The sequence below is a fragment of the Carassius gibelio genome, chromosome B7 (assembly GCF_023724105.1).
Source record: "Carassius gibelio isolate Cgi1373 ecotype wild population from Czech Republic chromosome B7, carGib1.2-hapl.c, whole genome shotgun sequence".
Classification (NCBI taxonomy): Eukaryota; Metazoa; Chordata; class Actinopteri; order Cypriniformes; family Cyprinidae; genus Carassius; species Carassius gibelio.
The window spans coordinates 16099611-16124641 of record NC_068402.1 but is presented as its reverse complement, the minus strand read 5'-3'; the positions used below and the strand labels follow the sequence as shown (position 1 = coordinate 16124641).

Here is a 25031-nt window from a genome sequence, read left to right as displayed (position 1 = left end):
GCTCCCCGGTGAGCTGCTTCTTACCGTCAGCCTTTCCAGGATGTTAGTTCAAAGTTAAAGACTGACCCATGTCAGATGTAGCATCGCTAACACACACACACACACACACACTCACACACACTCACAGGCACTGATCTCCCAGGCTGGGCCGGCTAATTACGGAGCGTTTTACTCGGGGTGTGTTAATGATCGGGGTCCAACAGAGCGGAGGTCCGACTCCTCTGTTCCCTCCAGCTCTCATGCTGCCTTCCTGTGATCAAACTGCCTTTAGTTATTGTCCAACAAAGGGAGGTTTCTTTTAATACACTGTTACAGATTAGTTAGGTAATTGCAGCCCTGATCGATAAAGCAACCGAGTGGAAAATTAAAGGTGTGTGTTTTGGTAGAGCTACATGGTTTCAGCGCCTGCAGGCAGTGCAGAGAGGTGACAGTGATAAATAGGGTATTTAATAACAGCTGCTCTAACACTGCTTCCTCTGCATGTCCTCATGCACGCCCCGGCATATTCATCACGCATTCGCACGCAGCGGAGGGACAGCGCTGTACCGCCGGCCCCTCAGTTTGGCTTGCTTTTGACCTTTGTCTTGTTCTGCCTTTGTCTCTCAGTTTCTGTCTTTCTTTTAAAGACTGACATTCTCCCCTCCTCTCTTGTCCATCTGGATCTGTGGTTTTTAATGGCTTTATTGTGTGTGATGGGGCTCTGTGTTTGGACACAAAGGTCTCGTGCTGGACTGAGAGAAGAGGACGAACGGCCAGATGGTTCTGTTAACCGAAACATCAATTGAATTTGTTTTTTGGCAGGAGACAAAAATCTCTGCACAGGTTCGAAAGAGAGTGGAGTTCTTTTGAAATAGAATCAGTAAAAGTAAAAGATGACACCTCAATTGCAAAATCACCTTAAAAATATTGCATTTTTATACAATAATATATAAAATAATAAATAAAATATATTTGTGTGTGTGTGTGTGTATATATATATATATATATATATATAATCTCACATATCACATGTAAAATACTTGTATTAGACAAGTTTCTGAAAAGCTTTCACTTTTCACAATTTTCTTTACAAGATCAATTTGTAATTAATATTGAATCTTTATTATAAGTATAGTAGAAATTTTCCTTGTAAATAAATATAAACTAACAAATGATATAATTTGTAGTTAGTTTTTTTTTCGTGTGTGTGTGTATTAGTTCTGTCAAACAATTAATCATGATTTAATGCATGCAAAATAAACGTTTTTGTTTACATAATATTTGTGTGTGTGCTGTGCAGATTTACTCTGCATATGTAAATACACACACATGCATGTATATATTTAAGGAAATATTTTGTTTATAATAATATAGATTACACGAATATAAATATAAACTAAACTAAAATGTAAATACAGTACATAAAAATGTTTTCCAAATTTACACTGTATGTGTGTATTTATATGTAAACAATGAATATACACAGGTATACATATATTATGTAAAAAAAAAAAAAATTATGCGATTAATCTTTTGACAGCACTAAATATGTATACACACATATTAATATAAAATATCACAAAGTCTCATTTAAGTAAATGTACAGTATCATTACAAAACAAGTCTTTACAATTTCTTTATAAATGGCGCAATTAGATAAATTAAATACATTATCACTGGATTAGTTCAAGTAAAAAATAATAACGCAAAAAGCTTGCCATGACATTAATAATATCAGAATATAAGGTTTATAAATGCCAGACTCCATTTCAGCCTATTATGCAGTGTAATTAATTAATGGGCAGCCATTACTGGCAGATTGCTTTTACGTCAGACTGAAATGAGAAAATGTAGTGATTGGTCTGCGTCTGGCAGCCATTACAACAGATGAATTGATACAGAGGGTGACTGGTGTTTCAAAAAGCTTAGCTGAGCAGGGTGCCCGATTCATTTAGCATCTTTTCTTTTCCTCCCAAATGCAAGTGACTCTGAGAGAAAGAGAATGTGTTTTTTGTCATAAGATTGCTTTTATGTAATCCATGGGACTTTTTTCTGGGAGACCGTCATTGAGCATTATATAGATTCTGTGTGTAATATACTGGAAAAAAAAATGAACCGGGCTGTTTTTAATATTTATTTTGTATTTTTTTATCCACTTTATTCTCTGCAGTATTGCAACACAGTGATGGAGCAACGCATCAATGGACTGTTACCTGAGCCTTTACAGATATTTCCACGAGGTGTGTATTGTGTGTGTTAGTGTTCCTGTCCAATTTACAGTTCAACACTGCAACAGTAAATGTGCCCGAGGCCCACCTAGAGCCTAGATCACAGTTTAAAACCCCATACTCAGCAGTGCCCTGCTCACATCTGTCTGTGCATGAGCATTTTCTGTTAGCAAAATCACACTTTATTTTCTCCTCAGTGGCCTCTGTGAGAAGAGTAAGCATCAGTTTGGTTAAGTGAAGCAATTTCTTTTTGAATATATATGCATTCACACACACAATATTCTTTATGATAGTTAAAGGCTCCCTAAGCTGTGTCTCAGTACGTCTGTTTTGCAGTGATGCAGATAGAATCATTCTGTCATTTTAAACATTTAATATATTCTGCTCATGTTCTTTTTCTCTGGCCTCACGTGATCTACAATCTAGTCAATTTTCTTTTCAGCCGGTAAGACCCCAGGGATCCGCAATATACATGGCCTGAAGGTATGTGTCTCAATGATTGTTTCAGCAGAGTTGGGCATGGATTGGTTATGCCGTGTACCACTTATTGAAATGTCAATTGAAGTCAAGAATCTCTGTCTATCTGTCCCTTATTTTCTACCCCCTCACTGCTTTCATTTGTATTTTTTATCTTCTAAAATAAGAATTATTTGTTCCACTTTCTATGTTACACAATTAGGAAACATTATACAAAACTATGCAATTCTGTAACAAAAACATATTTAAAGCTTGCATGAAGATTCCGAAGTTTACGGTTTGTGCGATTAAAAAAAAAAAATGCATTCGTTATTTTTATTTATTTATCCTTTTTCATGTTTTTGAAAGAAGTCTTTTAGGCACAACACAGCATTTTATGCTTCTTATGCTCTTTTTATGTTTTTGTGCATCACCACAGAAATATTATTAACTGTTATTGCAATTTAAAAAATCCTTTTTTTTTTTATTGCAGTGTAATTTACACCTGTGATGTCAAAGCTGAATTTTCAGCAGTCATTACTCCAGTCTTTAGAAATTATTCTAATATACTGATGTGGTGATCAAGAAACATTTATTAATATTTAAAACACTTATGCTGCTTAATATTTTTGTGCTTATGATTCTTTTATTTTATTTTTCAAGATTCTTTGACTTATAGAACGTTCTTTGGGTAATACAAAATTACATCATTTATCTGAAATAGTAATTTTTTGCAGCACTGTACATTTTCTTTACTCTTTCTTTTAAATGATGAATGCGCCCTTGCTGAATACAACTATTAATTTGTTTTAAAAAACCTTACTAACCCCCGGCTTAGGGAGATGTAGTTTCCGTTTATTTAAATAGTATGATAGGGACCATCTTAGTCAATGGTTTTTTGTTTAATTCTGGATTAATTGACTTGAAGAGAATAAAAAAAAAAACATGATAAACCGATCTAAATGAGGTCTTCATAGACACTAATTAAGAAGAGAATCAGTGCTTTACTGCACATTTTTTCCACAGTTTTGCCTGATAGATGAAGTGACCCCTTTCCTCAAGCCTCTCGCTTTATTTCTCTCTGCCTCCCTCACAAAAGCCAATTAACCTTGCAGCCAAACCAGACAGTTTGCTGTTGAATCACAGGTTAATTAGCACAGGGCTCTGATTGTCTTTGTTTGCCCGCAGGTGAACACGCGGCCCGAATCCTCATGTGGCAGGGGCTCCTCTGCGGCTGATTCCCGGTCCAGTGATAGGTGAGTGATCCCAGATCATGCCTGCCCTCATTGAGAGAGAAACCGTATTTGGAATCGATTTTGTTAGTAAATATATATGTATACTGCATTAGAAATGCCTTTACGAAATCAATAGTTGACTATAAAATCTATTTGGTTCTGTTCTAGATATTAATGCCTCAAGTTTTCCATATTTCTTGGTCAGCAGCTTATGTTTTTTTAACATTTATGTTTTTGAGCATCAAAGCAGCATATTGGAATGTTCCTGATGGATCGGGTGACCATGTTCAGTCTAAGCTGCACGCTTCTTCCACTCATTTTTTAAAAACAGTAATATTGTGAAATAATATAGCAATTTCTAATATTGGTTTCCTATTTTAATGCACTTTAAAATATAGGCTAATTTATTCCTGTGAAGCAAAGCTGAATTTTCAGCATTATTACTCTATTACAGTATTCAGCATCACATGATCCTTCAGAAATCATTCTAGCATGCTGATTTATTGTCAGTGTTGAAAGTGTTGTGCTGCTTAATGTTTTTTGGAACCTGTAAAAAATTTTTCTTTGTTATTTGATTAATAAAAAGTTAAAAAGAACAGCATTTATTCAAAATAGAAATCGTTTCTAACAACAATATAAGTCTTTACTAACATTTTTTATCCATTTAACACGTCCTTCCTGAATAAAATGATTCATTTCTTTAAACAAAGAAAGAACATAATTAACTGACCCCAAACTTTTGATTAGTAGTGTATATTTTAACACAACATTTCTATTTTTAAAAAACACTGTTTCAAGAATCCTGAAAAATTGTCACAGGTCCCAAAAAACATTAAACAGCACAACTGCTTCAAACATTGATTATAAAATCAGCATATTAGGATGATTTCTGAAGGATCATGTGACACTGAAGACTGAAGTAATGATGCTGAAAATTCAGCTTTGCGTCACAGGAATAACTTGTATTTTAAAGTTCATTCAAATAGAAAACTTTTGTTTTAAATTGCAGTATTTCAAAAAGATACAGCCTTGATGAGCATAAGAAACTTCTGCAAAAAATGTTACTGATCCCAAACTTTTGGACTGCAGTGTATTATTATACTGTATAAAATGTTTCCTCAGGTAACCTAAAATGTACATCAAGTAGTTACATCAATGGTCAGTTCAAATATAAATAGCACATTAAAGTTAAAAGTTACACACTTTTTTTGTGTGTGCGCTGTACAGGTCTGCAGGGTATAAAGAAATGTCTGCCCGACAGAGAAAAGTTATGCTCAGCAGAAATATTTAGAGGGAACACTGCATGAGACACTGTAGACTGGAATAATGGCTGCTAAGAAAATTCAGCTTTGCCATCACATAAATCAATATAATTTGTTTAAAAAATAATTTTTAAATAAGTATTTTTAGTTGTACTAATATTTAACATTATTACTGTTTGTACTGTATTTTTAATCAAACAAATGCAGCCATTGTGAGCCTAAGATCATAAATCAAAAATCTTACTGAACCCAAACCTTTGAACTTTAGTGTATGTTAACAATGTAATGCCTGTTTATTTATTAATGGTTTTGTCCCATTATGGTGTCTTTGAGCTTTGGAAATCAGTCATGATATAAGTAGAAGTATTTATTTTTTCAGGAAAATAGATATATTAATCAATAGGACCTTGTTGTGAACAGTTACGGTTTGGCTTTTGAAAATATTTTTGAAGCCGAATTAAAAGTGATATTCACTTATTTCATTATAAGAGTCTCAATAATGCCATTCTCTGTACAAGAGAAAGATAAATGCTAACAGGAGTTTGCAGTCTTCATGCTCTCAATATACAGTAAAAACATTTTTTTCAGTATTAATTGGATTCTGTCTTAGAGAAAGAAATCCCCGGCACAGTACAGAGACCTGCATTCTGAAGGCCAGTGTGTGTTATTCGGCAGTAATGTAGGGAAATTAAATGCAGCAGCTCATACTAGACAAATTATTCTCATCTGACATTTCTAATGTGAAGTAACTGCTCTAAACAATTCACTCATCATTTCAGTTTTTTGCAAAGCATTATTGAGTCATCTTTACAAAATGTCATTCCTTGTCTTTTCACTTCAGCAGTTTAAAGAAATCTTCTGCTGAGCTTAAGAAGATTTTGACGAATGGACAGGTATAGTAGCCCTCCCCTCACAACACACACTTTTACTTCTTACACACACACACACACACACACACATATATGTATACCGCACTGTATTCCCACTTCAATCGAATCGGATTATCTTGTTAGTGATGCTGCTACCACTCATCCAGTGATGCTTGATATCACTCATCCCATTTAATTTGTCACCATGTGTGCTAATTTGCAAAAGCATCTATTGATTGCCCCTAAAGGGCTTTCTGACCCTTTCTCTGTGATATGGTTGAGATCTTTATCTTGAGTGATCAGAGCTCACCCCTCCCCATTTCCCTGTCACCCTTTCTCCTCCCTCCACAGGCCCCCAGCAGGCCAGTCTGTCAACCAAAGTGTGTCAGATAGACAATTAAGACCTATAACATTCACAGTTAATGGAGCACTAGCATCCTCCCTCATGCATTCACACACACACACACACACTTCGGCCTAATCGGATGTCCTGCACTGGGCCCCAGCAGTCAGCAGAGCATTGACTTCACAAGAGAATAACTGTACTTCCTAGGGTTGTGCCGTTAGACGATAGTATCGTGTATCGACGATAGTCATAGATATCGACATAAGCAGATTTCTTTGTCGATAATCAAGACGATATTAGGCTCATTTTCCTATTAATGTATAAGATTATAATAACTATTATTTTTGTTAGGCTGCTTATTATAATTTGGCTATCAACTGCCCAGCTATTTCACTTCAGCACCACATTTCACACACACACGAGCGCAGGAGGATTAGAGCCTGTAGTCGCTGAAGTTGTCCGCTTTGACTCGGGTAACTCGTTAAATCCATGAAATGAAAGAGATAGAAAACGAGGTGTGGTATCCCGTACATTTAATAGCTGCTACACGACAACGCGTTCTTCTCATTCATGAGAGATTAACTCTTTCTTTGCTTTACAAATAAAGTAAAGACTAAATAACAAGGCAGCAGAGCGAACTTCTCAATAGTGGTTCTTGCGTAGTCCTTCTCTTAAAGACTGATCACTTGACTTCTAACGCTCACTATGTGATGATGACGTAGGACTTGAGAAACACTATGGATGATAAGTTCGTTCTGCCTCCTTGTTATTATTTTCATGCACTCCGCACTATAATATGATGCATGCAAAATACATAGTTTTGGCCATTTCAAAATCTCCATCCACAAACAGACGTACATCATCTGCAGATATAAGGTATTTCATTGCACTTTTACAAGTAATCTTAACGGCCTATATATGTGCAATATTTAAAACGAGCCCTCACTAACTGAGTTTAATGCCACAGTGACAGTTATGTTAGTTATGCATCTCATTCTTGTTTCTGTGACGGTGCTTCGGTCTCATCATGGGGAGCGCGCTCCCGAGTGTTGTATGACTGATGCATCAGTTCAATTCAACTTTACCCCAAATATATGTACTTACCTGTTTTAAATGCTTTATTTTTAACGTGTTCGTGTATGTCCAATATTAGTGTTAAACTGCTAGACTTTAAATGAAATCTACTATTGATTTTCACCGTTGACTGATTTTGCAGAATATTAGTTTGATAACTTCCATGCGCAGATGTGGCAAATTTGTCACAGGACGCATGATATGACAGTTGCGTCCGACTATATATGAACTAGCTGTTTTAAATACAGTATTTTTATATTTAACGTTAGTTTATCAGTATGTTTTAAAGTATATTTTTTCAAATATTGGTGATTCCATAGGCTCTCTCTCCCGCACCTGCGCGGTTTAAAACACCACAACAAAGAGTCTCTCTCGCTTGCTCCACCCATGCATGATAATATCTGACTGACGATATGACCATTTGTTGTTAAGGCATATAGTTCTTGATATGTGGAAATGATATCATATTACTTGGTAGAAGATATACTAAATGTAATAATATACTAATGAAAAAATGCTGCTGTTGATAATATTAAATAATAGGGTCATTATTATTCTAAAATGTTTAATTTATTTGAATACATGTAACTATAAATAATTTATATATCCATCGTATTCTTGAACACGGAAGTAAGCCTATGGGCGAGACTTGCGGTTCGTTAGCCTCTATAGAGAAACGACGAGAAAAATAGCAGTAAGTGCAGTAAACAATAGAACTGTTTGCATTACAAACAAGTATGTTTATAATTAAGATAAAACATTAAAATAAAAGGTAAGACACCAATTTGCAATATCAAGCAAAAAAAAACTAACAGTTTTTCGCAAGAAAAAGGTGGATAGAATGTTATCTCATGGCTTTAATGTGATTCAAAAACATATGATTCAATAGAAAACAGAGTTGTTTGGAACTCTGTTCAAATAGGAGTTAATTTGTTGCCTGGATGTGGATAAGTTCAAAGCTGGATCTGAAAATAGTCCTCCGTAGCTGGAATTAGCAACTGCATTTACAGGTCAGGTCAGAAGATTACAAGAGTGATCTTCATCAGCCACAGAGATACTCAGCTTCTGGTTTTACAGACCCCTTAAGTTCTGAAAATCTATAGTGGTTAAACCATTTTGAGGGGTTTGTTGTAATTGGCCACTGACATTTAGTCTTACTTGAAGGTCTGAGGATTATGACCTACAGCATGTATTTAATTTTATATTCAAATCGAGAGGCTGAAATAAAGATGGAGGTCATTCCGATGTCCCTAAAACTGACTGAATGTTAAAGTCATACCAGTCCTTCTGGCCATTTTGCCAGCTTTTATCAAAGCACAAGCCATGCAGCTCTCACACTACACATCATGTTCTCACGCAGTGAAAAATACATCGCGGAGCAAAAAGGAAACTGACAAAACGTGGACTGACAAGATAGAGGAGGTTACTTTTCAGATCTCAGCTTACAAATTTGGTAATTTTTCTTTTAAGAAACTCAAACAGTAAATACATAACATTTTGTGGCTCTTTAATGTGTCATGACATCACTGTGGCACCTCAGTTCAAGCAGCAAGCAAACTGAACATCTTTTCATATTTACTTTAAGTATGAAATAAACAAGACAGAATATCAGAATGTATTTTAACCACAGAAAGACGTCAGTACACACCATTGTTAATCACCTGTCAATCAAACTCTTTGCCAAAGATCAATTTGACCGTACACTGGAATTGCAGTTTTTCTGGACCTAAGTAGGGTTTTTTCAACTTGGTGTTGCTTTTACAACTGTAGGGTCTCTTTTGACTCTGCTTTGCTTTCTCTTTTCTGTCTTCCTCTGTTTCTGTCTCTCAATTTATCAGCTCACTTTAGTTTATTTTACTATTTACATGTATTGAGCTAAAGAAAGAATAGAACACTGCTGTAGTGGTAATCTCATTGACAAGTCTATGAATGCATGCATACACATTCCCACCAAGGAAATAGACATTTCACCGCCCCCCCCTTGATTATTTAGATTCTGTCCTCTTTGGATAACTGCAGAGTCTTTCTCTCTTTTTTTTCCTGTGTTTGTTTAGATAAATGAACATGACCTCCAGTACCAGGAGCAGCTTGGCCATGGAAATGGCGGAACAGTTTACAAGTGAGTGTTGCTCTCGTGGTTTTTACCTTGAGATTTAATTAGACTGATTGTGGTCAGCCTCTTCAAAGGCCTTCTTTACCCTTTAGTGCAATCTATAGGTTTTAACCAGAGCCAGCAAATTGAACCATGAGAATGAAACTGAAAAGGAAAAAGTGTTTTGTTGCCTGCACTCATGTTCTGATTAATTTTACATTGGTCTCACATGTGCTCATGTTTTCAGACGTCCTTCAACAACCCCCCAATATTATGATTCACGAAATGTCTTGAGACGTGCGACTTAAGGACGATGCTGATTTAGTGAAGTTGAAGTGACTCTTTTTGATCCTTCTAAAGCGTTCCGTGCCAAAGCTATGTACCACAGCCTATACAGGACAGGGCAAGGTCATCATCTTGCACACACAAATCATTTCATTAATTTCTTGAACCTAGTGACTGTTGAAAAGGCTCTGTGTGCTTTTGTGGCTCACACAGACTTTCATCATATGCTTCTCTTACTTGGAGGGGCACCTCTGGGTTGTTGGAAATTGTTCAACCATTTTAAAAAAGCCAATACTGCAACCCAGACAAGAATGCAGTCTGGCGAGCTCAGCACTAAATGTGTTTGCCTAGAATTATTTTTTCCCCTCAAACAAAAGAAACTGCTGAATTTCGCATTCATCTTCTAATTCAAACCTTTTTTTTTTCTCCCTGTGTTCTTTCTCTTTAAAGAGTTAGATCGAGAAATACAGCCGTTCTGAGCATAGGAAGTCGGTTGGCACTAAAAACCAGTGCAAAATTGTAATACCAAGAATCTTTATTTTTTTATTTCTATTTTGTTCACTACATATTCATGATCTTAAAAGAAGAAGGTAACATTTAGTGTTATTGTGTTTCCTGCTTAGACTGACAGCTGCAGTGCAGTACAGGTAGCGGCAGGTGAAATGTAATATAATCTCTGATGTTGCTAGTAGGGAAATTTAGGTCAGTCTCCCATCCATCTCCACAGCTGTCCTCGGTCACCTCTACTGTGCTCGCTCTCATACACGCACTCTCCTTTATGCAAAACACAAACCTTTGTGACCATCAGACTGCATACAGGATGGCGCCGAGGGTATTCACTTAAATTGCTTTTCTTAGAAATAAATAAATATAATTTTTTCTGTAAGGCTTTCACCTAACCTGCACCCCTTGAGGTTGTGTTACTGTGTTTATAAGCATGTTTCTTGCCCACAAATCAGAGAAAAGAAATAGTAAACAAAAACATTCTTAAATTCATACTCTACAATTCTGAACAAATATATGCATACTGTAGATACAAGAATATACAAATGGATACAAGAATAACGCATTAATTGATTACCGCTGATAATTATTTTATCGCGTTAACCAGTTTTTTATTATTATGAAAGTCCATTGCTCACTGGCTCTGAATACAGATACAAACAAATCATGGGCCACAGGAGGGGATGCTTCCATTCAAATTATTTTGGTGAAGCATCAGCATTTAAAACCACTGTCCACCATTTTTAACAGAAAAGAATGCATTGAGCTCATAATCATGACTTCATAAATGGGAAATAGGAAGTTTCCGATAGCATGTGAAGACAACAGAGAACTGCTTGCTTAGCACATTGGAGTGCATTGTTTTGTTAACTTTGTGGTTTATTATTTTGAGTCGTATGGTAACACACAGCCCTCTCACAATATATTGCTGTACACATCTATCACTTTTGCCACTCAGAAATATTCACACAGTCATGCAGCACGTATCAGAAGTTATGCACTCCGGTGCGGTTAGCGCTCACACTCTGATCTATATATAACTGAACCGCCCTCTTGCCCACCTCTTCCAGCCGAGCCAGGGACTGTTAAACGGAGTGATCACACTAGTCAAATGAACCAGACTTTTTGGGGGTTAGGATTGCCCAGTGTGAGCACACCCTAATTATTCTCTAAAAATTATTCACATTTTTCGAGATTAAATAAATAAGCTTTCCATTGATGTACGGTTTATTAGGATCGGACAATATTTGGTCAAGATAATCACAGAACCAGATTTACAGACTAAATGCGCATGATTATATCATTAGATATATCGCCCAGCCCTAATTTGAGGGTGCAAAAAAACCTAAATAGTGAGAAAATCACCTTTAAAGTTGTCCAAATGAATTCTTAGGAATGCATATATATATATATATATATATATATATATATATATATATATATACCCCAGCGACTTTTGTTCATATAGCAGTACTTTTAAATGTTTTAAAAATGCACAGTACACTACTTTTGGATGCATGATTTTTTTTTTTTTTTGCATAAAACAATCATGCAATTAATTGCAATAAATATATATATATATATATATATATATATATATATATATATATATATATATATATATATATATATATATATATATATATATGTGTGTGTGTGTGTGTGTGTATGTGTGTATTTTATATATATATATATATATATATATATATATATATATATATATATATATATATATATCACACACACACACACACACATATATATATATATATATATATATATATATATATACATATATATACATGCTATATATTTTATCATATTATATTTACCTTTAACATTGTTTTTTCCCCCTACAATTTGTGAACCCATTAGAACTAGTCTGCAACTAATTTTTGGGTCACGACCCACCGGGTGAGAACCATTGCTGTAGGCTTTGTTTCTTCTCGCGCACATCGCTTTGTGGCTTTCTTTCAGGTGAGGTGATCATCTGGTCATCTCAGGTTAGATGGCATTGAGAAAGAGACTGAGAGAACTGTCTGGTCTGCATTGGCCACTGTAATCGAAACCTGTTTGTGTGGTTGCATGCGTGTGTGTTCGTCTGCAAACGCACATGCATGGGATAGCTGTCTTTGAGAGATCCATGAATACTGCATGACAGAGCTTTTATTACCTCGGGCTCTGGAGTGTAAATAACAAACAGAGAATAGGGACACATTTACGGGGGTCAGGACCACACGTCACTACGTCACCTCGTCCTGACCACACGTCTGTCAGTCTTAAGTCATTGCTGCATGACTTACTCAGCAGGGTCAAAGTTCAAGGACTTTATCTGAACTTTGCGAATGGGCTTAGTAGGATACATTACTGTTCAGAATGTCCTGAAGCGACCATTCAGACAACTAAATTGGTTGAGTTGGCAGTAGTAAGTAGTCATTAAGCAGATGCTTTTATCCAAAGCAACTTATAGCATACATATTACACAGGCGATCCCTATGGAGAGACCTGGAGTTAAATGTCTTGCTCAAGGGCACAATAGTAATGCTTATGACTCGCTACATGCGTGAAGTGAAACTAGCAACCATCCTATAGTCAGCCCTGAGCTGTACCCATCACGCCGTACCACCTCCAACAGATAAAGTCTTTTTTCAGGGTTTCTTTACAATTACTTGAACACTTTTAAGATTTAATTTTCAGTACATATTTTTTGTGTGTGTTAACAATAAGCAAACATATCGCTGAGCATCTGTGTACCTTGTATGGCTCAGAATCTTCAAAAGTGTAAAGTGTACCTGCAGAGGACACTGAGGTGAGATGGGATCGAGTGTCCTCATCCTAAATGAGGGAAGTTAGCCGTCGCGTCACTTAGTGCGACATTAATTAAAGGCTTGCCGGACTTACAAGGTGTCTAGAGCTGTAACCAGATCAGCCATCTATTTCCCATAAATCACATGCACTGTCTCAAACACAAACCACTGCCAATTTATATACTGCAGGCGTATACGCACATACATACAGAGATTCATAATCAAATCAGTCTTTTTCTTCTTCTGTCGTTTCTTTTCTCATTCTCTTCACAAACACACATACCGTGCTTCTGCGTTGTTGAATCCACCCTCGTTTGGCAGCTGTCTGTTGTTACAGTATATTATCTGGTGGAATGGACCATGTCGTGGGTTATTGTAACCCAACTCCTCTTCAGCACCTACTGCAGTAACCAGATCCACTGCTCAGAATGAGCAAGGATCATAATTAAATAATTGTGGCTTTGCCGTTAATTCGACCTGTAACAGGAGGCCTGTCTGGGAGAGCTCACGCTGAAACAGGAACGGAGCTGATAACGCTCCACAGCTCAGAATGTCTGAGGTTTCGCAGGTGACTGACTCAGGGTTGACCTCACCTGCATTTGACACTTAGGATGAGGACACCCCTCCTCTAAGATCTTTTTCGTAGCGATTAAGCCGCTGATAATCTGTAAATAAATACAAATGTTTAAAAAGCACCTGGGTGTCTTACTTAGTCATATGGATGTACATCTCAGGTTGCTCTGACTTAAACAAAACCTTTAACATAGTTTCCATCCTGAAACGTCAATCATTGAATGTCTGTCCCTAATTTAGTTTTATTGTGTGTGTATATTGGCTAAAAAAAGTGTTTGGATGCATAAGCAGTGTTTAAAATGTTTAAATGCATAAGATAAAAATACAGACACATATATGTTTGGGATCCGTAAGATATTGTAATATGCCCACCAATGCTGCATTTTAAAAATAAACACAAATAGTAAAAAAAAATTATATTGTGAAAAATATTGTTAAAATAAACATGTTCTGTTCTAGTGATTTAAAGTAATGTATTCCTGTGAAGGCAAAGCTGGATTTTTTAAAACTATTATTCTTGTCTTCAGTTTACACATGATCCTTCAGAAATCAGTCTAATTTGTTGATCTGGTGCTTAAGAAAAATTTCTTATGATTAATGTTGAAGACACTTGTGCTGCTTATTTTTAATGAAATCCATGAGTTTTAAGGATTCTTTGATGAACAGACAGTTCAAAAGAACAGCATTTATTTAAAATGGAAATCTTTTGTATAATCTTTCACTTTTTTTTAATCAATTTAATGCATCATTGCTGAATAAAAGTAAAGCACCCAAGCTTTTAAAGAGTAGTGTACATACACATTTTGATTTGTTTGTTTTTTACATTTTACAGAAGTAAGGTACTGCTAACAAAATTTGCATTGCCATTCATTCAATTCTTTTCAATTTTGACAGAGCTTACCACTTGCTTGGGAAGAGAATTGTAGCAGTGAAGGTAAGAACAATACATATGTCTCTCTGTATGCTTTAGAACCTCAAGCTCTGGAACTGAAAGCGACCACTCAACCATTACATTAAATTATAGGAATTTACAGTTTTTAATTTAGTACACTTAATACAACTTATACATATTGTTGATTACATATTGGCAGAGTTATTTGGCTCACATAGAAAAACCATGATAACACACACAAAGACCCAACATATGATATTATAGCACATATTGAACTACTGGGTTAAAAAAAAAATCATACAGCCAGTACAACCCTTTTTAAATAGATATAGAACCCTCAGAGAAAAAGAGGTGTCACACCTTTTACAGGTGGACTTCACTGCGGCATGATGCAGTGAATAACCACTGGAGATGTTAATAGTGCTCTAATTGAAGAGCACAAAAGAGCAAATCCAGCACTCCTACACACATCGCCTCAGCTGGGCATGATTGAGAACCTGTGGCACCTCATACACCAGAGCGGCTTGATTTTTCTATCTTAACTGGTCTCTGTTCTGCCATTTCTTTCACTTCTTTCTTACATATTTTTTTCTCTTTCTCCCCTTTCCCATCGTCGTCATTGACATCTGTTTAGTTTACTTTTATCCTCTCACTTCTCTTCTGTCTTATCTCCTATCTGTCCTCCGCTCCTCTCGTTTCTGCTGTCTGCTCATCTTTCCGTCTGCGCTCTGCCTGGGTCTGCTCGAGCAGGGCTATCTATTTGGCTAAGGCTGTAAGTGATCTCTGCTGAGCTTTAACTGCGTGGCCTTGCCTTACTGCCTTACCTGTAATCAATTATTTCAGTGGGAGGCTGATAATCTAACCTTAACTAAAGAAGCATTTTAGCTAGTCGCTGCTTCATGACAAAAGTGGAAAAAGAGAGATCGAACACCTAGGTTGCAACAGAAAACATTGAGTTTTCATTTCAGAACTTTGTAATAATAGAATCTTTAGCCTTGGAATATCTCTTTGAGAGTTTATATGCCAGCTTTCGATGTTATTGTTTTTACGTGGTAGGCGTTTTAGTTTCCTGTCCGTACTGGCTGAAGAGAGACTCAAAATTGAGCTGAAACAGAAGTATTGATGCACAGAAAGTAGACGTGAATGACTGCTTATGTCTGCAAGTTGTATTTACCTGATGTAAAATTGTTGGAAAAGATAAGGTGAAGTGTCTAGCATTGCATATGTGAGTTGGATATAACAAACTTTGCTTAAGTGTTCTGTTTGGGTGTAAATGGATTTCATTTGAGATTTCAATTTCTCATTTGATAGTTCAGAAAGGTCAACATGGATGTGTGTGTTTTTTTTTAAATGCTGGCCTTTTCTTCTTCTGCAGGTTATTCCTCTCGACATCACCGTGGAGCTGCAGAAGCAGATCATGTCCGAGCTTGAGATCCTTTATAAGGTCTGGATCTCTTTTTAAGTCTGCTTGATTACTTAATCCATATTTATGGCATAGTACTATTTGTGTATTTCAGTCCTCTTTCCAGACCTCATTTTGAAAATGTGCTCACCCAGTATGACCAGTTTCTTACCTTCCTCTCTATAACTAAACTTGTGTCTACAATAACTACGTGTTACTCTGTTATCCTTGAGAGTGTCTGTAAAAAGGACCACCTGAATACTCTCAATGTTTTGTTCTTGGTAAAGTTTGAAGCCACTTTCCAGTTAAAAACCAAATTCGTTTAGAGCTGTGTGTGGTTTCAGCTTTCAGATTAGGTTTATGACTGTGATAAGTAAAGAAGTGTCATGAATTATTCAGGGATCAGTGCCTATGTAGTTCAGTCCACCTGTTCCTGTAACCTGCTCTGACAACAGCTGCAGGATAGACTTTAATTTATTACAAATCACCCTTTGCAACAATGAGCCAGTCGCATAGAATAATCAGCCAATTTCACATTCTGAATAAATTGCTACCGCATTAGCATTACATGACTTTCTACAAATAACTACCAGCCAAAGTCTTAATGAAACAAATCATTGAGAACCATTCAGATCATAAAAAAAATTCTCAACAAACTGTATAACTAAATATCCCATGAAGCATTTTCATCAAGCCATGTTCATATCAAAGAATCTTAAAAACTGTTTTACAGTTTTCACATAAAATTAAACTGCACAGTCTTTGTGAGCTTTAAAAAAAAAAAATTCTTACAGAGCCCAAAGTTTCCAGTGGTAGTCTACATTAATGATAAAGTGCTAAATGTGTTATGGCATACAGTATAAAGGTTTTACCATAGTTTTGATATATTTGTGTTGTTTACAGTGTGATTCTCCATACATCATAAAGTTCTACAGTGCTTTCTTTGTGGAGAACAGAATATCGATATGCACTGAGTTTATGGATGGTAAGTCTCATCTGTTTTGAAGTGCAACAGTCACAAAACAGTCACAAAAGAAAGCGTCACTCGCAATATGTGAAACTGAAATGTATTTGTTTTTAATGTAGGTGGCTCTCTGGATGTCTACTGGAGAATCCCAGAGCATGTCTTGGGCAGAATTGCTGTTGCGGTACGTCCTCTCCAAGTCATGAAATCGAATGTATCAGGGAATTTTCAAAGCTTGGATTTTAGAGTTTTTAGCATTTCCAAGTTACAGCTCAGACAAGTGTGTGTGTGCTTTGTCTTTGTAACATTTTATTAGTGCTGAATTGTCTTTGCTCTCGGTTCTGACCCTCATTACCCTCTCCCTCACACTTTCTCACTATAATCAAAGATATGCCACTGTTCAGATAATTTACAGCTCTATTCTCTACAGACGTAGCTCTCATACCCTTATGAGTCTCTTCTGAGTTTGTTTTCAATAAGTGTGGCAGTTTGTGTGTGTTTTTAGGTGGTAAAAGGATTAACGTACCTCTGGAGCTTAAAGATTTTACACAGAGGTGAGAAAACTACTGTTATGTAACTTGTAAAATATTAACTATTAATGAAAGGACTGTTCATTTGTACTTAATGCTAATATACTTAATTTGATAAATTTGCCTATTAAAATATGCAATGAATAATCAAAGTTGAACTCTCCTCCATATTGCACTGCTATAATCTAGTAACATCTATAATATTAAATGCATGGATATATAATTTTGAGTCTCTGTGTAAATGCATTGTGTCTCTGTGCAGATGTGAAACCCTCCAACATGCTGGTTAACACACGGGGTCAGGTTAAACTGTGTGACTTTGGAGTCAGCACACAGGTACATGTTAATTTGTATTTGGGTGCATGTTTGTTTGTCTGCACGAATGCATATACTCACACAGGTGCTTCTCATGTGTATGTATGGTGTGAGCACATATCAGCTCAGATCAGCCATTGTCCCATCAGTCTCAATGTCTCTGTTCTATTCCCTATCTTGTTCCTCCAGGGACTTTTTTGTATTTGCTCCCTAACCCCCAGATACCCCCTAGATTGCTCCTCTCCTCTCATTTTCAGCTCTTTGTAATTACCACATTGACCAGATATTCGGAATGTGTGAGTGATGGCGTGTGCGTGCGTGTGGCTGGAGACAATAGCTCAGACTGAGAAAGTCAGCATCAGTCTCTCCACCTCTAATACACTTAGGAGTCCAACAATGGGATCCAATCACTCCAAACGGCCCTCTTTTAATTAATATTCATACCCACCATCCCTGAAGAGAAGCTGACCCCTGGATGAGGTGCGTGTGTGTGTGTGTGTTCTCCTCTGTGCCCGTCCAGACCATGACACTGTGTAGTAAACCTATGTCTCTCTTATTCACTTACACACTCGCGCACACAGACGCACGTCAGTCCACGGGGGAACGCTCTCATTATGATTTGTCCTGTCATTGCTGACATGTGCCATTGTGCCCGGATCTCACTGTCTCTTCCCTGTGAGAGTACAGACTAAAATTAAACCAGGCTGGCATTTCAATAACACTCCACATTAACACACTCTTTTCAGTAGATTTAAATCAGTTCCTCTTGCTGTGTCCTTTAGCTTATGGAAGAGAGCTCGGGTCACCTGCTGTCACATATGTGCTGAATTTCACTGTTTAAACAGAGATATCTGTGCTTCTTCTATCAGAGGGCTGAATGTGATGGCTTCTCTATATTATTTTTGCCTGTGCACATACAGAGGGGGTATTGTTTCACCTTTGAGGTTGAGGTGTGATTGTACTAGATATCCAGTACTGTCACAGCTAAGATCAGTTTTTAGGATTGGCAAGAGGAATCTATTTGTTACTTGGTTTTGAAGATAGCACTTCAAAACTAACAGGTTTGATTAGTTAGGTTTAGTTAATGCATTATTTTACAGAATGTATTAATGCACTGTAGGTTAATGATGATTTCTGTATGTAACATTTACTGTGATTTTAATTAATATTGACAAACCAATATTTTTTGTGTAGTTAAAATTGTTGACTTATCCTTTTAATTGATTATTATTACTGTTGTTCATGCTTGAGATTTAATGCATTTAATGCACTTCATTTAAAAATAAAATCGGCTGCTTAAAGGGATAGTCATCATTTTCTCATCCTGACCTTGTTACAAACAAAAATGACTTATTTTTTTCTGTAAAACAACTACAACAAAAATAATCTTTAGAAGATTATCTTGGCAACCAAACCATTACCACTCATAATATATTTTTTTTCCTTCTTTTTTCATAAGTAATCTTGCTTTGAAATGAAGTGACTGACAGCTTCAGTGATTAAAGGGAACACTCTTTGTTTGTTATCTGTAGGATTTATTAAAGTGAGAATTAAAGTCCTGTTTTTCATGCTGCACACAAAGCTAAGTTTTTTGAGTTACAGCCACATTTAAATGCATGGTAGAATCCTAAATTGTCCTCATTGACAACAAAAGCTCAACATAGATCTGTGAAGGCCACACTAATGTATCATTCACATATAATTATTCATTTTTAATAATGTTTCTCCTGCTTTCTTCCACAGTTGGTGAACTCCATTGCTAAAACATACGTTGGAACCAATGCATACATGGCGGTAAGCTGCATTCATACCTGTAATGGTTTTTCTGTTCAGATGCTTTCTAGTTATTTTACATGAATACTGAATAGAGAATGCATAGGTTATGCATATTTGATTGAAAAGGCTGCCAGCCAAGTCTGTACGTGTAATGAACAGAATACCATCAAATGCTTTATATGGACACAAACAAATGCTTTCAGAAGTACGATTTACACTCATGCACCCACACATTTACACAACAGAGCTTGTTAAATAGTTCACACAGGAATTCATGTTTGTGTGGCCTTTATTGCCACAGTCCTACTCTAAGTACAATTCATATGTAGAATTGTACACTGCATTGCAATGATTCTTCATTTTGTCTTTGCCTCTATAGCCTGAGCGAATATCAGGTGAACAGTATGGTATTCACTCAGACGTGTGGAGCGTTGGAATCTCTTTCATGGAGGTAAAAAAGCCATTTAATAATTTCTTATAAACACCCATGTATACGCACAGCCCAGCGTTCCTAGTTCGGGTGGACTGGTGTCAGTGTTTCTGCTGAGTGCAGTTGATAGTCCCTGCAGGCAGCCTGTCCAAACAGATGTTGGCCTACAGCTATGCATGGATCACACTCAAGATCTCCCACTGACTGCCACACACACACACACACACACACACACAAACAGACTCTGCTCTGCTATCGTTTTGGACCTTCTCCCTTCAGATTCCCATGTGAGCATAAAGTAAGAAATTAGATTTTATGTGCAAACATGTGCTTTCACGCAGATAGTGAGGAGCTAACTGATCTCTGCTTCATTACAGTTTGCACACATTTTTTCATCATGAACGTTGATCTGCCTTCAAAACACCCAGTAATCAATACAACACACCTTTACGGCATTGGTTCTGTCTTTTGTTCACACAGAGCTCGTTCTGGGACTGAATCCGGCAATCCCGGAATCAATCCCGGGACGTGTTTGCGTTCACACAGAAGGCAGTCCGGCAATTATCTGCCAATTTTCTGGGACCAATGTGCAGTGTGGAAGGGGCTTAAGAGTGAAAGATTTGGAGTCAGTGTGGCAAAACGCTATCAATCACTCAGCCAGCAGAACGTCCAGTAATTAGAGTGCTGTGTTTTCTGTTCCAGAGGGTGTGTGTGTGTGTGCTTGTGTGTGTGTGTGTTCCTGAATAACATAAGAAAGGTGTATAGGTATAGTGAATTTTTTTGTATTGGATGTTTTTCTAGAATTGTACATAAATGAGTGGACTAGATTTTAATATGGTGGTTTGACTGAAAATGCCGTGCTTGTAGTTCTCATTGGCTTTATTGATTCCCGTTTTGTAATTGTCAGCGCTTCTCATTGGCTGTGATGAATTGTTATTGTATCCCTCTACTCAATCCCTTGATTGTATTTATCAATACTGTTAGACATTATCAGTGAGATGTTTAGGGATGGAAATATCAAGGGTCATGTGGATTGACATTATCATGAGTTGATGAACAGTGTATTGATTTGATTATGATATAGTGTCGACCTTACCATGTTGTTAGATGTGATTGATTCGACTCGGCTGCTGGAATGTCTTAGCAGTTTCGGTGAATTACCTCTATGTTCTGTTGGCAGATTTCTTAACTAATGAACTGAACTCACCTCCTGAACTGAGATGGGTATGTTAGATTTAATAAATGAATGCACTGTGGTTTGACTTGGATTAATTTTCTAAATGTAACTGGAATGTAATTAAAGTAAGGTTTGAAAATAGTCTTATTTTCAGTTTGACTTTTGCTTCTGGGTTTGCTGCTTTTTCCACATCTGTTCTTTATTCCAGCATGTGCTGTATTGTAGACTTCACAGAATAACACCTGCTGAAAGACACACACCTGCTGTGATACTGGGATGTAGGCGGAATTATGAATATAACTGCCCAATAACTCTTGTGAAAAACAAGTGCACTTAAAGGGTTAGTGCACATAAAAATGAAAACTAGGCCATACATTACTCATGCTAGGTTTATATCAGATTCTTCTTTCAGAAAAATCCAGCCGGAGTTATATTAAAAATTGTCTTTGACCATTCAAGCTGTTTCATGGCCCACAGTGGATGTTGCAGTGCATCAGTCCAAAAGAAGTGAAATAAAAAATGCCCTTCCATAAAAAAGTAGAGATGCACCGATATGAAAATAGCCAATATAGATAGCCGATAATTCCTTAAATATGAAAACCGATATGTTGGCTGATAAATCTAAATCCACATTTTTACATAATTTTTGAGAGCCTGATTACCAACAAATTGGGCCTGACGATAAGACGATGTAATGTGTTGAAAGAGTGAAAGAGGACAATTATGTAAGGACTATAGCTAGAGATATTGTCAGAATCATTAAATATTGTCATTATTAAGAGTATTTGGCATTTCCAATTAATGTAGGCCTGTCTGGCTATTATTATTAGGTTACTTTTATTATTAAATTAATATTACAATTAATGTTCTTCACAACAATTTCATAGTGCATCACTGTATACCTGTCATGCTATGACTCGCAGCCTGTGAGGGAAAAAAAATTAGGCTATTAGCTTAGGCTACTCCTCACTGAAAAGGTTTTAAAAATGTCTTTTAAAACATGTCTATTATAGCCTACGATGAATTATAGGCCTATAGCCTAAATAAAATTGTTATACTTCAGTAACACTTTATCAATGAAGCAAAAGATCAGCTTTATTTTATCTTCTCATTGTTTTCACTATGATCGGGCCACAAGAGAAACATTAAAGAAGAAAAACAGTTAGATATACCACATATTTGGAGATTCATCTCTCATTGTCTCTGAGAGAATACGTGCTGTTAATGTGTGCGCTGTCAAATGCCGAAAGTGCCATCAGTTTTTACTTTCACTATCATGGTAAAAGACGTTCACTGGCATAAGTTTGACTTGCACAAAGTTTGCATGTTGCTTGTATGATATCCACTGGCTCGCCTTCATGGTTTAAAACAGAAGTAGCCTATTTCCAATATTACAATGCAACCGCACTACAACCCGATGTGTCTTGGACATGCTCTTGGCTCTTCCTGTAACAATGCGCTGAAACACTGCAAATAAACCCAAATAATTCACAACTTTTTATTTCGGTAATATTCTCTTTATAATATTATGTTTATGACATTCCCAGTTATAGTTATTAATGTTGTGCATTGCTGTTCAAGCTGCATGTGCTGAAGCTGAAGAGCTGAATGAACACCAGTCAACTGAAGTTTAATGGATGGGCGCTTTTTATTGAACTTCTTTTGGACTGAAGCACTGCAACACCCACTGAGTGCCATTACACAGCTTGAAAGATCAAAGACAATTTTTAATACAACTTCGACTGGATTCCTCTGAAAGAAGTTAGTCATAAACACCTAGGATGTCTTGAGGGGGAGTAATTTATGGCCTAATTTAAATTTTTGGGTGAACGAACCCTTTAATTGTATTGAATGTGCACTCATATTATACTGTGCTTTTTTGGAAAGCTTTGTATCTCAAGTGCCCTTTTATTTCATCTAATATTAATGAAATAAAAAATACATTGAGAGAGTGTTGTACTGAAGTACTGTACACTTATTCTGATTTGTTGACTAAGAAACTAAAACATAATTAAAGTACTTGACTATAATTTTAACTGTAGCATGTCCATATTACATACACATTTCAAAAGAAAAGATAGTTTTTTTTGTTTAATTTTCAGTTAACAAATTATTCTAAGTGCATTCGGCAATGCACTATAACCACATCTTGAAGAGTTTATACAATACTGAAATAACTGAAAAAATAAGCGAGTAAAAAAAGGTCAACAACATGCATTCAATGTACATTTATTAACTGTATATACGTTCTAATTTAGTTGCAGTTAATATGCAGTGAAATGACTAAAAACATGAGTGTAATGTATTATTAAGAAATAGATTTGAGTATGTTCATGTTAAGCAGCTTTGATTGAGACTTCGTCCATCAGAGCTGTATTGGTAAAAGCTGATGTGCTTATTCAGGTGTGTGTGAATGAGTGTGCATGTGATTTATTTCTCTGTACTTCATTATAACTTAACGTTCCCTCTGTTATTTCATTGGCAGTTGGCGCTGGGCTCTTTTCCATATCCACAGGTGAGTGTACTACATCAAATCAGATAGCATTTTAACCAGTTTAACTTTCAGGACTTAAATATTCAACAGTTCTACGCCCTAGAGGTACGGTAGGCATCCACTTCCTCTTGATTTTAAAGAGTTCCTATAATGCCATTTTTAAGGTAGCTAATATTGTTTTTTGAGTCTCCTGCATGTTTACATGCATGCAAGGTTAAAAAACACATTAATTTTCATCAAAAAAAAAAAAGATTTAATTTGACCTCTTCTAAATTATACATAAACAACAAAATGCGAAGCAGTTTAAAGAATCAGTCTCTCCATAACCCCTCCTTTCCCTGCTGTGTTTGGTCAGATGACACAGTCCTTTGTGATTGGTCTACCATGTACAGGGCGTGTTAGAAACGAAACACCCATTGCCATAACAGAATGACAGCCCTGGAGACTTGTCAATACATAGAAAAGATAGTACAAATGGTTGAAGTGGCTGATCGACAAGAAACTGATTCACAAGCACGACTGGAGCAGGACGTTAAAAGTTGAAAAGACTTGCAGACCTTCTCCATTCCTCAATCCCAGCCACCTTGTAATCAGATTTAATTCAGGGATTTATCAAGATTATCCCATTTTAAGAATGACAAACCCAGATAATAATCCGGATTCATTTGGAGGATTCCGTTTAATAACCACTTAGTACCCAATGCACAAAGAATGTTATTTTACGTCGCCTGTTGTATGACATTGTGTAGATGTATAGTGTGTTTAATTTTCTTTATACATGTTTAATTAGACAGTGTCAAAAATTGAGTTGTTTTGGGGGCAAGTATTGGCCTTACTTTCAAAATTACATACATTTTTTTCAATGCCATCCTAAGGAATATGTTACATAGGAACAGCGGAGTTTCTGATTCCTCTCTAGTTTTTTTGGGAACTCTTTTTTTCTAAATCAGTTTATACATGGTGACACTTTACAGAACTGTTTAATTTATTGACGATGACATTGATTGACATTATTACAGTACTGAAAGATAAGTAATAATTTTAGAATACTTTTTCAACCCTGTGTGTATATACTCTAGAAATAACCAAATCTGATTCAGTGCCTTAGTTTTCTCTAATCAGACTGTCTGCTTTTAAGTTTTTACACTGCATGCAAGAGTGCAGTGAGTTTAATGAGGGAAATGTTGACTAATGCTCAATAAATTACTCCCAGCATGCCTGTTGGGTTAATTAGCATATTAAAACAAAGCAGCCACTCAGGGCATGCAGAGGAAATCAGAAAGGAACATTTTGAGGCTGCATCTAGAGCCAAAGCCTTGAGCATCGAACGGTCACGGAGGC

At 36.4% G+C, this 25031-nt stretch overlaps 1 protein-coding gene across 2 annotated transcripts in view; it reads left to right on the top strand.

Annotated features, from left to right (window-relative positions):
* The window catches only part of map2k5 (mitogen-activated protein kinase kinase 5), a 52653-nt gene that overhangs the window by 4233 nt on the left and 23389 nt on the right, over window positions 1-25031 (top strand). Inside the window, exons 4-17 of one of the 2 annotated variants that reach the window (XM_052561251.1) lie at window positions 2150-2219; window positions 2650-2690; window positions 3852-3919; window positions 6005-6053; window positions 9504-9568; window positions 14605-14644; window positions 15978-16046; window positions 16908-16989; window positions 17091-17152; window positions 17474-17522; window positions 17761-17834; window positions 19557-19607; window positions 19969-20040; window positions 23682-23711. In XM_052561251.1, the coding sequence (XP_052417211.1) occupies window positions 2150-2219; window positions 2650-2690; window positions 3852-3919; window positions 6005-6053; window positions 9504-9568; window positions 14605-14644; window positions 15978-16046; window positions 16908-16989; window positions 17091-17152; window positions 17474-17522; window positions 17761-17834; window positions 19557-19607; window positions 19969-20040; window positions 23682-23711 (822 nt within the window). Of the gene's footprint in view, window positions 1-2149; window positions 2220-2649; window positions 2691-3851; window positions 3920-6001; window positions 6054-9503; window positions 9569-14604; window positions 14645-15977; window positions 16047-16907; window positions 16990-17090; window positions 17153-17473; window positions 17523-17760; window positions 17835-19556; window positions 19608-19968; window positions 20041-23681; window positions 23712-25031 lie in introns of both variants that reach the window. The other variant, XM_052561250.1, reaches the window with a different exon arrangement.